The following is a 12,537-nucleotide window of genomic DNA, read 5'->3' on the forward strand; positions in this document are numbered from 1 at the left end:
GCTTGTTTTTTGCGGGACAAGTTGTATTTTCTAAAGCCATCATTTTAATATGGCATACCATGTATTGGGAAGCTGGAAAAAAATTCTAAATGGGGTGGAATTGGAAAAAGAACGCAATTCCTCAACAGTTTTACGGGTTTTGTCCCTACAACGTTCACTTTGCGGAAAAAACTGACCTGTGCCCTTCATTCTCTGGGTCAGTATGATTACAACGGCAGCACATATGTATACGTTTTATACGTTTAAATACTGAAAACGAAATAAAAATTTCGCATAGTTATGTATACTGAGCTGTGTGGTGGCTCTTTTTTTGCGAGATGATCTGTAGTTTTTTTTATTGATACCATTTTGGAGTGTGTGTCTTTTTGGTCACATTTTATTCAATTTTTTGGGGTAAGAGACGCGATGAAAAAAAGGCGAATAGGCCGTTTTGATACTTTTTCCCGTTACGCCATTATATATTAAGAGTACGGGTGTTTTCGGACACACAGATGCCCATGATGTTTATATTTTTATTATTTATGTATTTACATTTTTATATTTTTTACATTTTTATTTTGTAGCCCCTTCAGGAGGCTACAATGACCAGTACTTAGTTTTTTTTATAGACTATTACCATCCTCCAATAAGGAGTATAGAAATATGTGGGTTGCTGATTTCTTATGTTGGCCTACCACCTGCTGGCCAACATAGGAATTGCAGTTCTAATAGGATGGGTCTCTTCAGAGAAATATATACCAACATCCCCGATCGCCACACAGGGATGCTGGTTTTTCACCCTTTGATGCTGTGATCACACTTGAACATGGCATCTAAAGGCTCTAATGTCCGTGATCGGCATTATTGCCGGTCACAGACATTAGCCATGGGCCTCTGCTGTTTGAAAAAGCAGAGACCCGCCGGCTTTGGCATCCACTGCACGCACGAGTGGGCGCCATGTTTATAGACTGCACCAGCGCCGTACATGGTACGAAGGGGTTAAATAACGGTGAATAAAAACTAAAACCATAGGAGGAACATGTCCTCTTTGGTCCATCTTCCCAGAACAAGTGAATTTCTCAAACTCCCTTCTTGTTATTGTGATGGTTTTACGACAGCTTTAGGGCTGTTTCACATGAGCGAATCCATTGTGGGAACCACAGTCCGTGTGTGAGCGTCATCCTCCGTTCTGGGCTTGCAGGAGCGCAGGGCATTACCATGATTTATAATGCTGTGTGCCTCTTCTTGACCTTACTTCTACAGGACGATACTGACAGCTTTATGTCACTATGATCCCGTAGAAGTAAGGTCAAACAGAAGCACATAGTATTATAAATCAGGATAATGTCCTTCGCTCCTGCAAGCCCAGAACGGAGGATGACGCTCACACACGGAGTGCGATTCCCACGATGGACTCTCTCGTGTGAAATAGTCCTTGTGCCTCCTGATATATCACTTATTGTTTTTGGTCAGTAGGTGTCACAGTTGGCGCCTGGAATACCTTTGCTAGGCGCAAGGGAGACTATGCCCATCACAGGAGCGCTGGTTTGGGCATTCCAGTGAACTTTAAACGCAATGAATTGCTAATTTCTGGCATCATAATAAAAAAAAAACACTGGCCTAACCCCGTGCCTTCAAATAATTCTAGTCTCTTGGTTGTTATTTATACACTGCCCAAAAATAAGACCCTTAAAACGTACCTGAGTTTTCAAAGAAAAGTTTGCATAATGGCTGTGCTTCTTTGTACAATCATAACTGTGAAGGAACCGGACTTTTTGGGCTTCCCTAATGTACTGCACAGCTAGCTGCATTTCTCTCAGAGGCTGGGGGCATCTCCCTTCTGTGGAATCTGTCAGCACTGTACTGCTGTGACATCCTTTCTCTTACTTCCCAGTATGTTTTTTTTTCAGCTACGGAGCTCACAGAAAAAGATGGGGGAAAAAAAAAAATCACATTTAGGGCTCATGCACATGAACGTTATTTTCTTTCTGTGTCTGTTCCATTTCTTTTGCGGTCCGTATGCGGAACCATTCATTTCAATGGGTCAGCAAAAAAAAAAACTGAGGTTGCTCCGTGTGCATACCGTTTCCATATGTCTGTTTAGGGGTGGGTGATATGGCCTAAAACCTATATTGCGATATAATTTTAAACTTGTGCGATATGCGATATATATCGCGATATATTGTTTTCTATATTTGGGGGGTGTTTAAACTTTTTTTTTTTTTTTTACTTTTTATTTAATAACTATTAGCCTCCTTAAGGGCTAGAACCCTTGTCATATTCACCCTAATAGATCTCTACTAGGGTGAATAGGACTTTACACTCTCCCTGCTGCCCTGTGCTTTGTGCACACAACAGCAGGGAGCTGACCATGGCAACCAGCCTCTCATGTGCCCCCCAGCCTCTGATTCGCCCTCCAGCCTCTCATGTGCCCCCCCAGCCTCTGATTCGCCCTCCAGCCTCTCATGTGGCCCCCCAGCCTCTGATTCGCCCTCCAGCCTCTCATGTGCCCCCCCAGCCTCTGATCCGCCCCCCAGCCCCTGATCCGCCCCCCAGCCTTTCATGTGTCCCCCAGCCTCTCATCCGCCCCCCAGCCTCTCATGTGCCCCCCCAGCCTCTGATCAGCCCCCCAGCCTCTCCCTCTTATCAGCAATGTGCCGCACAGACAGAAAAAGGAGCGACCGGCGGCCACGGCACACGTGAGTATAATGCTGCTCACTAACATACCATGGCAGCCAGGACTTCAGTAGCGTGACTCCTGGCTGCCATGGTAACCGATCGGAGCCCCAGCATTACACTGCTGGGACTCCGATCGGAACTGCCCACTGCCACCAATGCAGACAACCATTCCCGGTGTAACGTTACATTACCCTACTTCGTGAGATTTCCCTACCTCCTAACTTCCGGTCGCACTGCTAATGACGTGGGGAGGCGTTCCTGAGTTTTGACACGCCTCCTCACGTCATTAGCAGTGCGACCGGAAGTTAGGAGGTAGGGAAATCTCACGAAGTAGGGTAATGTAACGTTACACCGGCTCAGGAGAACATGGTGCGCGCCGAGAGCGCGATCATATCGCGGCACAAATTTATATAGTGGCACAAATTTATATCGCCTATATCGCCCACCCCTATGTACGTTCCACAAGGAAATAGAACATGTCCTATTATTGTCTGCATTATGGACAAGGATAGGACTGTTCTATTAGGGGCCGGCTGTTCCGTTCCGCAAAATACAGAATGCACACGGACGTCATCTGTATTTTTTGCAAACCGCAAAATACATACGGTCGTGTGCATGAGCCCTTATAGACAAACAGGAGACTCCTATAATCTTCAATAGCAGTTGTTTTATCAGTCTCAGGATCTCAGCTAGCTCTGACAGACCCCCATTTCCTGAGAGCCATCTTCTGTATGTGTGTTACTATAGGTGGATCTTGCCTGCAACTTACCGTAGGTGGAAGTAAGACCCATAGTGGCCATGACTTTACTGCTATTTATAATCATTTTAGATGATTTTCAGATTTTGCAACTCACACCAATATCCACAAGGTGGCGCTCTTTCATTGGTTTATATATAGAGCACATGAACTACGTGCAGATCTCATTCAATCCAGTGTAACATGGCAAAGAAAAATTCATCCGAAGCTCAGTGAAATCGACTAATAAATCACATACTTCACGTATATATCAGCCGACTATAGAAGAAGCTACAGTAGATTTTAAGCCGTCGTGTGCAGGGTCCTCTCTCCTTCTGTACCGTTTTGCAGTCTTATTCATGCTTATTGCATTTGTTTTGCATTATGTATGTGCACCCCTTTTTATATGTACAGCGCCATAGAATGATTGGTTCTTTAATAATAATAATAATAATAATTATAGTAATGCATGTATCCAGCATGCTTCAGCATCTTCCCTATAGAACAGTGGGCTGCAACCTACAGTGACACTACAAGTCCCTACAAAGTGCAGATCTGTACTCCGATGTACTCCGCATGCAGGAAGAGCAGAGCTGAAGGTGCAGAGTGCTCCGAGAAAAATGCTTCTGCACCTCGTGTTTGCAGTAAAGGTTTGTGAATGAGGCAATTATACATCACACGGTGGGTGAGTTTTCTGCAGTGCCTACTGGGGGTAACATATATTATCTGGTCTGGATATCTTGATAATCCGGCATGTAGTGGCGTCGCTACGGGGGGGGGCAATTGCCCCCCCCATTTTATTCTTTGCCCCCCCCGGTGCCCCCCTGCTGATTCCCCCCAAAGCAGGCTGGTGAATACTAATGAGCACTTCCATTATGGAAGCGCTCATTAGTACCGAAGGACCAGGGAGTGGTGAACGCTCTGTACTTACCGCTTCCTGGTCCTCGGCTGTCAGCTGTGCAGGGCTGCGCACAGTGTGAGGGCGCTCTGTGACCTCACACTGTGCGCGCCAGTTCAGAGTACAGTCGACTGAGGAGAAAGAAAATTGCAGGCAGCGTTCGTCCAGGAGCAGGAGAGGTAAGTGTTTTTTTATTTTATAAAAAATGTGGCTGCTGGGGGCATAATGGGGGCTAATCATGAGAGGCATATGGGAACTAATTAGAGGCATATGAGGGCTAATGAGAGGCATATGGGGGCTAATTAGACTAATAGAGGCATATGGGAGCTAATAAGAGGCATAATGGGGGCTAATGAGAGGCATGGGGGCTGATATGGGGGTGATAAGAGGCATAATGGGGGCTAATGAGGCATAAGGGCTGATATGAGAGGCATAATGAGGGCTAATGAGAGGCATAATAAGTGTCTTCCACAGATGCCCCCATAACAGTGTGTCTTCCACAGATCCACCATAACATTACGCCTGCGCACTGACGAGAGACAGAAAGAAGGGGAAAGAATCTGCGGAAGCGAGCAGAGGACGGCACAGCAGACGACTGAATAGCTTCTTTTGTAAGTAAATAGTTTTATTATAAATGTATCCCTGCAGACCGCAATTCTCTCATATTTTGTCATCTGATTTATATATACTTATTTTGTTTTTACCCCCCCATTTTTGACTGTGGTATCTTTGTGTCCCCCCTATATATTGTTCCTAGAGTCGCCACTGTCGGCATGTGACCGAAACAGTCCTGTGTTGGATTATCAGTCACTAGGAGTTATACATGGAAACATTGCCAACTCACCGGCCTTCCGGCAAACAATGGGGGGCCTGTGTTGTCGGTAGACCAGCACCTCTGCCAATACCAAGGAAGTCGGATTATTGGAATCTACTGTATAGTTACATCTGCCATGACATATACACCTGTGACCAAATACTTGTCATCTTCCCATCACTTTGTCAGCTCTGCTAGTCTGTTCAGTTCTTGTGACAACGCTGTAACTGTTCGCAGCACACGTTCTCTGTCCTTGGCCAGCAGACGAGAGCCACATCTCTGCATAAAGCGGTCAGGATGCCACGTCACCCTCTGCGCCCGCAGGTAGCGTTTATATGACCCTGCATCTGAGGGGTCGCCACTAGCAGCAATGGTCTGTGCCATCTGTTCAGCGGTCCCTCCTGGCAGTGGCCATGGGATGTCGCTGTACCCCAATGTACCGAGACCAGTCCTGATCTTAGTGGGACCGCGGCCTTCACAGTCTCTTGCAGTAGGGTTCTTGACCAGTTCCTCTTCAGCCTTGGCTGATGAGCCCGTTCTTCCAAACACCTCCTCACATCTCTTCTGGTAGCGCACACTCTGCGCCCCCCGGAGTTCCTTCTCCTTCTGGCCTTGCCTCTGTAAGTACGTCTTCTCTCCCGCAGCGCTGGACGGTTCCTGCACAGAGACTCTCTTGCCCTTTGCACCAGGAGGCTCAGACGGGATCTTCCTTGCTTGATATTCTCTGTAGATTCGATCGGCCCAGGACTCGAAGGTCTCCACCTCGGGCACGTCTTCTGGATAATCCTCTGAAAAGAGAAAACATCAGTGAGAACAGATGAAGATATCATGTGTGTGACATTATTACAGGGGAGATACATAAAAAATAACCCGACATGTCGTATACAGGAGCCCAGAGATGCTGATCTTAGAGGTGCGGGGGGATCTCTGCAGATGACACGGATCCTTACTGTGGTCCAGCAAAAGGCCACAAACATTTAAAGCGTGGCAGTGCCCCCCACCATTTAGAGCAAAGCCGCGCCCCCCACTATTTAGAGCGAAACCAAGCGCCCCCGCCATTTAAAGTGTAGCCGTGCCGCATGCCATTTACAGCGCAGCCATGTCCCCCGCCATTTACAGTGTAGCCTCAACGCCCACCATTTAGAGCCATGCCTTGTAAAATTTGGAGTGCAGCCATGCCACCATTTAAAGTGCGGCCAGGCCCTCTACCATTTAAAATGCAGCTGTGGCCACCATTACTTACAGTGCAGCCGTGCCCTCCACTATCTTGACTGCAGCTGCAACCCCCTCCATGTAAAGTAAAGCCATTCCCCCTCCATTTAGAGATCAGTTGGGCCCCATATACATAGTGCAGCCTTTGCCCCTTATCTATATGCCCCCATTCTCCACTGATAATATTCTCTCTCCCAGATCTTTTGCCCTTCTCAATATGAGCAGGCGCCAGTATCATCATGTTATGCTGCCACCTGGTGGCCAAATCTATGTTTACTCGAAGACAGCAAGGGAAGGTAGCTGGGGACTGATGACCTGATACATGGCTCTGTAAGGTGCAGGACATTGAATATCTACATCCAGGTATTAATGGAGAGGCCGTTTTCTCCCTAAAATCGACAAATGCTACTTGCATACGTTTCTCAGGAAGCATTTGGACGAGGCAGCTCTGCGTGCTTGGGAAACGCGAGTGTATAAGTTCACAGATATCCAATATTCAGACACTTCTACAGGACACATGAGGAGGTCACTTCTGGTGGGTTTACCCTTCACATCCCTTACCCTCATACTGTCCGTACAATTCTTGATATTCATCCATGCTCTCTGCTAAGAGTTTTTCTCTCCACTCTGAAGACTGCTGCGAGGAGACGTCTGGAGAGGCTTCTGAAAGGTGTGCGCTCCGCCTGGAGTTCCTCTCCTATCGAAGGAAGCAGAAAATAGCCATAAGCTGGTGAGCCTGACTAAGGCTACTGTCACACCTGCGTCAGGTGCGGATCCGTCTGGTGTCTGCACAGACGGATCCGCACCTATAATGCAAACGCTTGTATCCGTTCAGAACGGAGCCGTTTGCATTTTGAAGAACAAAGTAAAAACGGATCCTGAAAGTCAATGGGGGATGGATCCTTTTTCAGTTGCACCATATCGTGTCAGTGAAAACGGATCCGCTCCCATTGACTTACATTGTAAGTCAGGACGGATCCGTTGGGCTCCGCATCGCCAGGCGGACACCAAAGCGCTGCAAGCAGAGTTCTGGTGTCCGCCTCCAGAGCGGAATGGAGGCGGAACGGGGACAAACTGATCCTTATCCATTCAGAAGGTATTGGGGCTGAACTGAACCGTTTGTGAGATCCCTGAAACGGATCTCATAAACGGAATTCAAAACGCCAGTGTGAAAGTAGCCTTAAATGAAGATGGCCGGCTAACGGACCTTAAAGTAACACTGTCCTCCCAGGACATCCCCGTTTGTGCACCTGCTCCCCTGACACTAAGATAACAATAAGCCTCATGAAAACGACCGCTGGATGCTTTGCGGTCCGTAAATAGCGGATCCACAAAACACAGATACCGGCCGTGTACATTCCGTATTTTGCTGAACGGCCGCCCTCTAATAGAACAGTCCTATCCTTGTCCATAATGCGGACAATACTAGGACGTGTTCTATTTTTTTGTCGAATGGACATATGGAAACAGTATGCACCCCGAGTCATTTTGTTTTTTTGTGGCCTCATAGAAGTGAATGGTTCCGCATACAGGCCGCAAAATTTAGACCCCCTAAAATGCAAATCCAAGGTCAGACCCCCTAAAATACAGAGCCCAGCTCAGACCCCCTAAAATACAGAGCCCAGCTCAGACCCCCTAAAATACAGAGCCCAGCTCAGACCCCATAAAATACAGAGCCCAGCTCAGACCCCATAAAATACAGAGCCCAGCTCAGACCCCATAAAATACAGAGCCCAGCTCAGACCCCATAAAATACAGAGCCCAGCTCAGACCCCATAAAATACAGAGCCCAGCTCAGACCCCATAAAATACAGAGCCCAGCTCAGACCCCCCTAAAATACAGACCCGAGCTCAGACCCCTTATAATACAGAGCCCAGCTCAGACCCCCTGACATACAGAGACTATGCATCTCATGTATGTCTTAGGTTACACATTACCATGAGGTCTTCGGCCCGTCTCAGGATGTCTCGAGGTGTCGTCCCCTGATGATCTGCCACATCGATGGACTGCGGGCAGCGCTTGAGTATCGGCACAACCAGGTCCGTGTACACTGCGACAAGAAGGAGAAATCTGAAAGGAGCGCTGCCGACACGGACAAGAGGGACAACAGACGCTCAATGACCTCAAAGAGCTTTCCCACTGACAATTAAAGGGGCGATGCTACAAAAAGTATTCTACATTTCTCCAAGCAGCACCTGGATCTGAACACAAAACAAAAAAAAGCCAAGGGAAGCAGCGCTGCAGTGCAAATCAAGGCTTATTCGCCCAGTGTAAGACAGCAACGTTTCAGCTGCTCAATGCAGCCATCTGATTTGCGGCCTTCCTTGATTTTAAAAATTTTGTATAGCCGCTGAGTTATTCATTAAAATGTATCTGTATAGCGCCATCTGCTGTTTGTTCTTTATTTTATTTCTCCGTCCACCTCATTAGGGTGGTCACACATTCTCAGTTTAAATCTTTAACTCTACTGTTAGAAGCTGTGACAGTTACAGGGAAAGAGTTACAGCAGAGAGGACGCACCCCCAGACAAAGGACACGCTCCTGAGCTGTGATAGGAAGAGAGCTACAGCAGAGAGGACACGCCTCCAGACAATGAACACACCCCCTGAGCTGTGATAGGAAAAGAGCTACAGCAGAGAGGACGCGCTCCCAGACAAAGGACACACTCCTGAGCTGTGATAGGAAGAGAGCTACAGCAGAGAGGACATGCCTCCAGACAATGAACACACCCCCTGAGCTGTGATAGGGAGAGCTACAGCAGAGAGGACGCACCCCCCAGACAAAGGACACACTCCTGAGCTGTGATAGGAAGAGAGCTACAGCAGAGAGGACATGCCCCCAGACAAAAGACACACTCCTGAGCTGTGATAGGGAGAGAGCTACAGCAGAGAGGACATGCCCCCAGACAAAAGACACGCTCCTGAGCTGTGATAGGGAGAGAGCTACAGCAGAGAGGACGCGCCCTCAGACAAAGGACACGCTCCTGAGCTGTGATAGGAAAAGAGCTACAGCAGAGAGGACATGCCCCCAGACAAAGGACACGGCCCCTGGGGTCGGACCATGAAAACAGATATCCCACTCATGACCACCACTCCATTCACTTCTTTGAGAAGGCTGAGTGCAGCTCTTGTCTATCTCCCACAGAAGTTAATGGAGCAGTGGTCATGCATGCGCGACACCATTCCACTCACCAGGAGGACTCCGGCTCCCCTGTTCCTCGCAGTCGGACCCCCGGTGATCTTTATCTTATGAATAGGCGATATATTCTGCTAATGGGAAATATCTTTAAATTGATAACTACTACTCCCCCCGGACTAGCTACTACCACTCTCCTCACCTTTCCATCCTCCTTTCTCCACCTCCCGGGCTGCCACGTGCAGGGCGTTGTTACCGGAAGCATCCCGCTGCATGGGGTCGGCTCCTTTCCGGAGCAGCAGCAGAGCGCAGGCGTCATCGCGCAGCGCGCAGGCAGCATGGAGAAGGCTCCGCCCTCCTGGTAAGACGTGATCCAGACGCAGGTGGCGATGTTTCCTGATGTAAGACTTCAGCCGCAGAACGTCCCCGCGCTCAATGTACCCCAGAGCCCGCAGCTCCCGCCGGAACGGCATCACCCCTACAGGGGGAGAGAAGGCTGATTTATTAAAGGGGAACTCTGCATTTACAGCTTTTTAAAAGACATCCCCCATCAATTTCACCCACACTGACAACATCTCTGCTTACTGTCAGTGAACTAAAACATATCACCATCCAGGGACTGAAAACTCACACAGATCTAATATCTTGACAGCAGAGCACTTGCTGCAAAGGCTATCCTCTGCACATCAGGAGCCTAAATCCACCCTGATGGTTTGCTACAATGTGTCAGTGCAGGGTTTTTTTTATCAGCCTCAGCTATAAAAAAGTCAGGCTATATATATATACAATGTGCAGCCTGTGGTTTCCCAGCTCTGGTGGAACTACAACCCCCAGCATGCCCTGCCTGTGAAGAGACTACTTACCTCTGTCTCTGTTCTCAGCTCAGCACCTACATTCAATTACATACACACTGTACAAGGAAAGGAAAGCGTCACTGCTCACTTCCGGGTGTACTGGGCGGAGTCAGCAATGAACTTCCTGTCCAGTCTACAAACTGATTCCCCCCGGAAACTGGAGTCCGCGTCTTTCTGGCCGACGCTGACTGAGGACAGGGATATTATATAGGATGTGCACCTGCCATGTTTAGTGCATGTTACAGCAGGTACATGGATCAGTACTATAGTCATATACATGCAGGGAAGAATATTCCCTGAGACTGACTAAAGATGAGGCCAGGTATTAGTATAGCTATGACTATCCAAGGAAAAGTGTACAGCAGACACCAGAAACCTCCAGCTGGTGGGAAACAAACTACAACTCCCAGGATGCAAACTTGCTCGGCCGCTCTTCAAACTCCCAAAGAAGTGAATGGAGCACTCTGGGAGTTGTAGTTTCAGAACAGCAGGAGGTTGCAGATCCCTGGTCTATAGGCAGACAGGGTGGTGGGGGGATGTGTCTTGAGACAATTGTCCGTACACCCTAGGGGCATATAGATGTCGAAGATGGGGGTCCTCCCCTTTGTATGAGCCAGAACAGGGACTTGAGACATTCTGTCATCAGAAAAATGTTTATGTAGCTGTCTGACAAGAGCGATGTGCCAATGTCAGCAGAACATAACTGTATGACAAATATGATAAATAATGGACTTTTATAATATGTAAATGAGCCTCTAGATGCTAGTTGGGCGTTGCTGCAGCACCTAGAGGCTCCGTCCTCTCACCGTTTGGCACGCCCTTGTAAAGGTGATTGACATCCTCGGTCTCCTCCGTGTCCCGCAAATCCCGCGCCTGCGCCGTCCATTTTAGTATCAGGCGCAGTGAGTGAAGGACGGCAGCAGGCGAGCGTCCTTCACTCTCTGCGCCTAATACTAAACTGTGCGGGATTTGCGGGGCACGGAGGAGACCGAGGATGTCAATCACCTTTACAAGGGCGTGCCAAACGGTGAGAGGACGGAGCCTCTAGGTGCTGCAGCAACGCCCCACTAGCACCGAGAGGCTCATTTACATATTATAAAAGTCATTATTTAGCGCGAACGGCGGCAGGCAGGGAGATATAAGTCCTACAGTTATGTTCTGCTGCCATTAGCACATCGCTCATGTCAGCCAGCTACATAACCATTTTTCTAATGACAGAAACCCTTTAAAGGGGTTCCCCCACTAAAAGCACCTATGCCACAGGGTGTATCTGATCAGAAGGTATCTGATCGCTTGGGCCAGGGAAATCACGAGAACGAGAGCTCTGTGTTCATTCGTTTGAATGGAGAGCGCTGTACTCGGTTATCCCCCGCAGTCCCATAGGGAATGAATGGAGCAGCGCAACCTGGCGCTCAATACGGGTAGCAGGACGCGTGTTCTCATGATCAATAGGGGCACAGCAGTCGGACCCCTGACGATCAGACACATCCCCCCTCCTGTGGATAGGGAGTAACTGTGTTCTGTGGGACAACCCCTTTAAAGGGGCTTTCCAGACTGACAAATTATCTCCTATCCGGTGTCTAAGTGGTCATAGTCCTACTGATGGGACCTCCTGATGCCACCAATGTCCGATAGGTAAGGAGCCTGTTTCTTGAGGCGATGTGAGGTAATTCAACAAACTTTATTCAGACACAAACAATATGACAAAGGTTAACAACTGTCATATCTATATAGCCTACAGGTGGCAGTAAACATGTTAACATGTATAACTCCTAACATCCTCCCTTTCTTGTGAAATCAAGTAATATATAACATAAGATGATTGGATACCACAATACATTCCAAAGGTGACAGGGTTTTTTATAATGTATCTAGCATACAAAATCCTTATATCTTGTTGGTGTTCTAATAACCCTAGTTCTCGTACGTCTTGGTGTGGCAGGAGCTTCACATTGTTGCATATGATCATCCATCCCTGTTTCTTCGGGAGTTGTTTCATCTGGAGATGTACCTGGTGTAATCACTTCACCTATTTCAATGTCAGATTTGTCATCCGCAGTCCTCAGAAACTTCCTATTCCTTCTGTACAACTGTCCATTTGCTTCCACTTTATAAGACCGTGGAGCAACTTTCTCCAAACAAATACCTTGTCGCCAAATCTCATCTGTTGACGACGGCGATGGTTGTATTCGCACTGGCTGACCAATGCTTAGTTCGGGAAGTTCCTTG

General features: G+C 48.0%; 1 protein-coding gene across 3 annotated transcripts; it reads right to left on the reverse strand.

The window, feature by feature from the left end:
* Positions 1–5,067: 5,067 nt before the first annotated feature.
* NFKBIL1 (NFKB inhibitor like 1) lies at positions 5,068–10,391 on the reverse strand. Of its 3 annotated transcripts, none has more exons than XM_040405554.1 (5): positions 10,326–10,391; positions 9,657–9,934; positions 8,257–8,369; positions 6,880–7,015; positions 5,068–5,894 (listed from the first exon to the last, which is right to left on the reverse strand). In XM_040405554.1, the coding sequence occupies exons 2-5, from the start codon at positions 9,925–9,927 to the stop codon at positions 5,284–5,286; spliced, it is 1,131 nt and encodes a 376-aa protein (XP_040261488.1). In that variant the 5' UTR covers positions 9,928–9,934; positions 10,326–10,391; the 3' UTR covers positions 5,068–5,283. The 3 variants fall into 3 exon arrangements, with proteins under 3 accessions (XP_040261488.1, XP_040261485.1, XP_040261486.1); XM_040405551.1 differs by having other exon boundaries at positions 9,657–9,932; positions 10,318–10,389; XM_040405552.1 differs by having other exon boundaries at positions 9,657–9,950; positions 10,318–10,345.
* Positions 10,392–12,537: the final 2,146 nt, after the last annotated feature.

This window comes from Bufo bufo, chromosome 8 (genome assembly GCF_905171765.1).
Source record: "Bufo bufo chromosome 8, aBufBuf1.1, whole genome shotgun sequence".
NCBI lineage: Eukaryota > Metazoa > Chordata > Amphibia > Anura > Bufonidae > Bufo > Bufo bufo.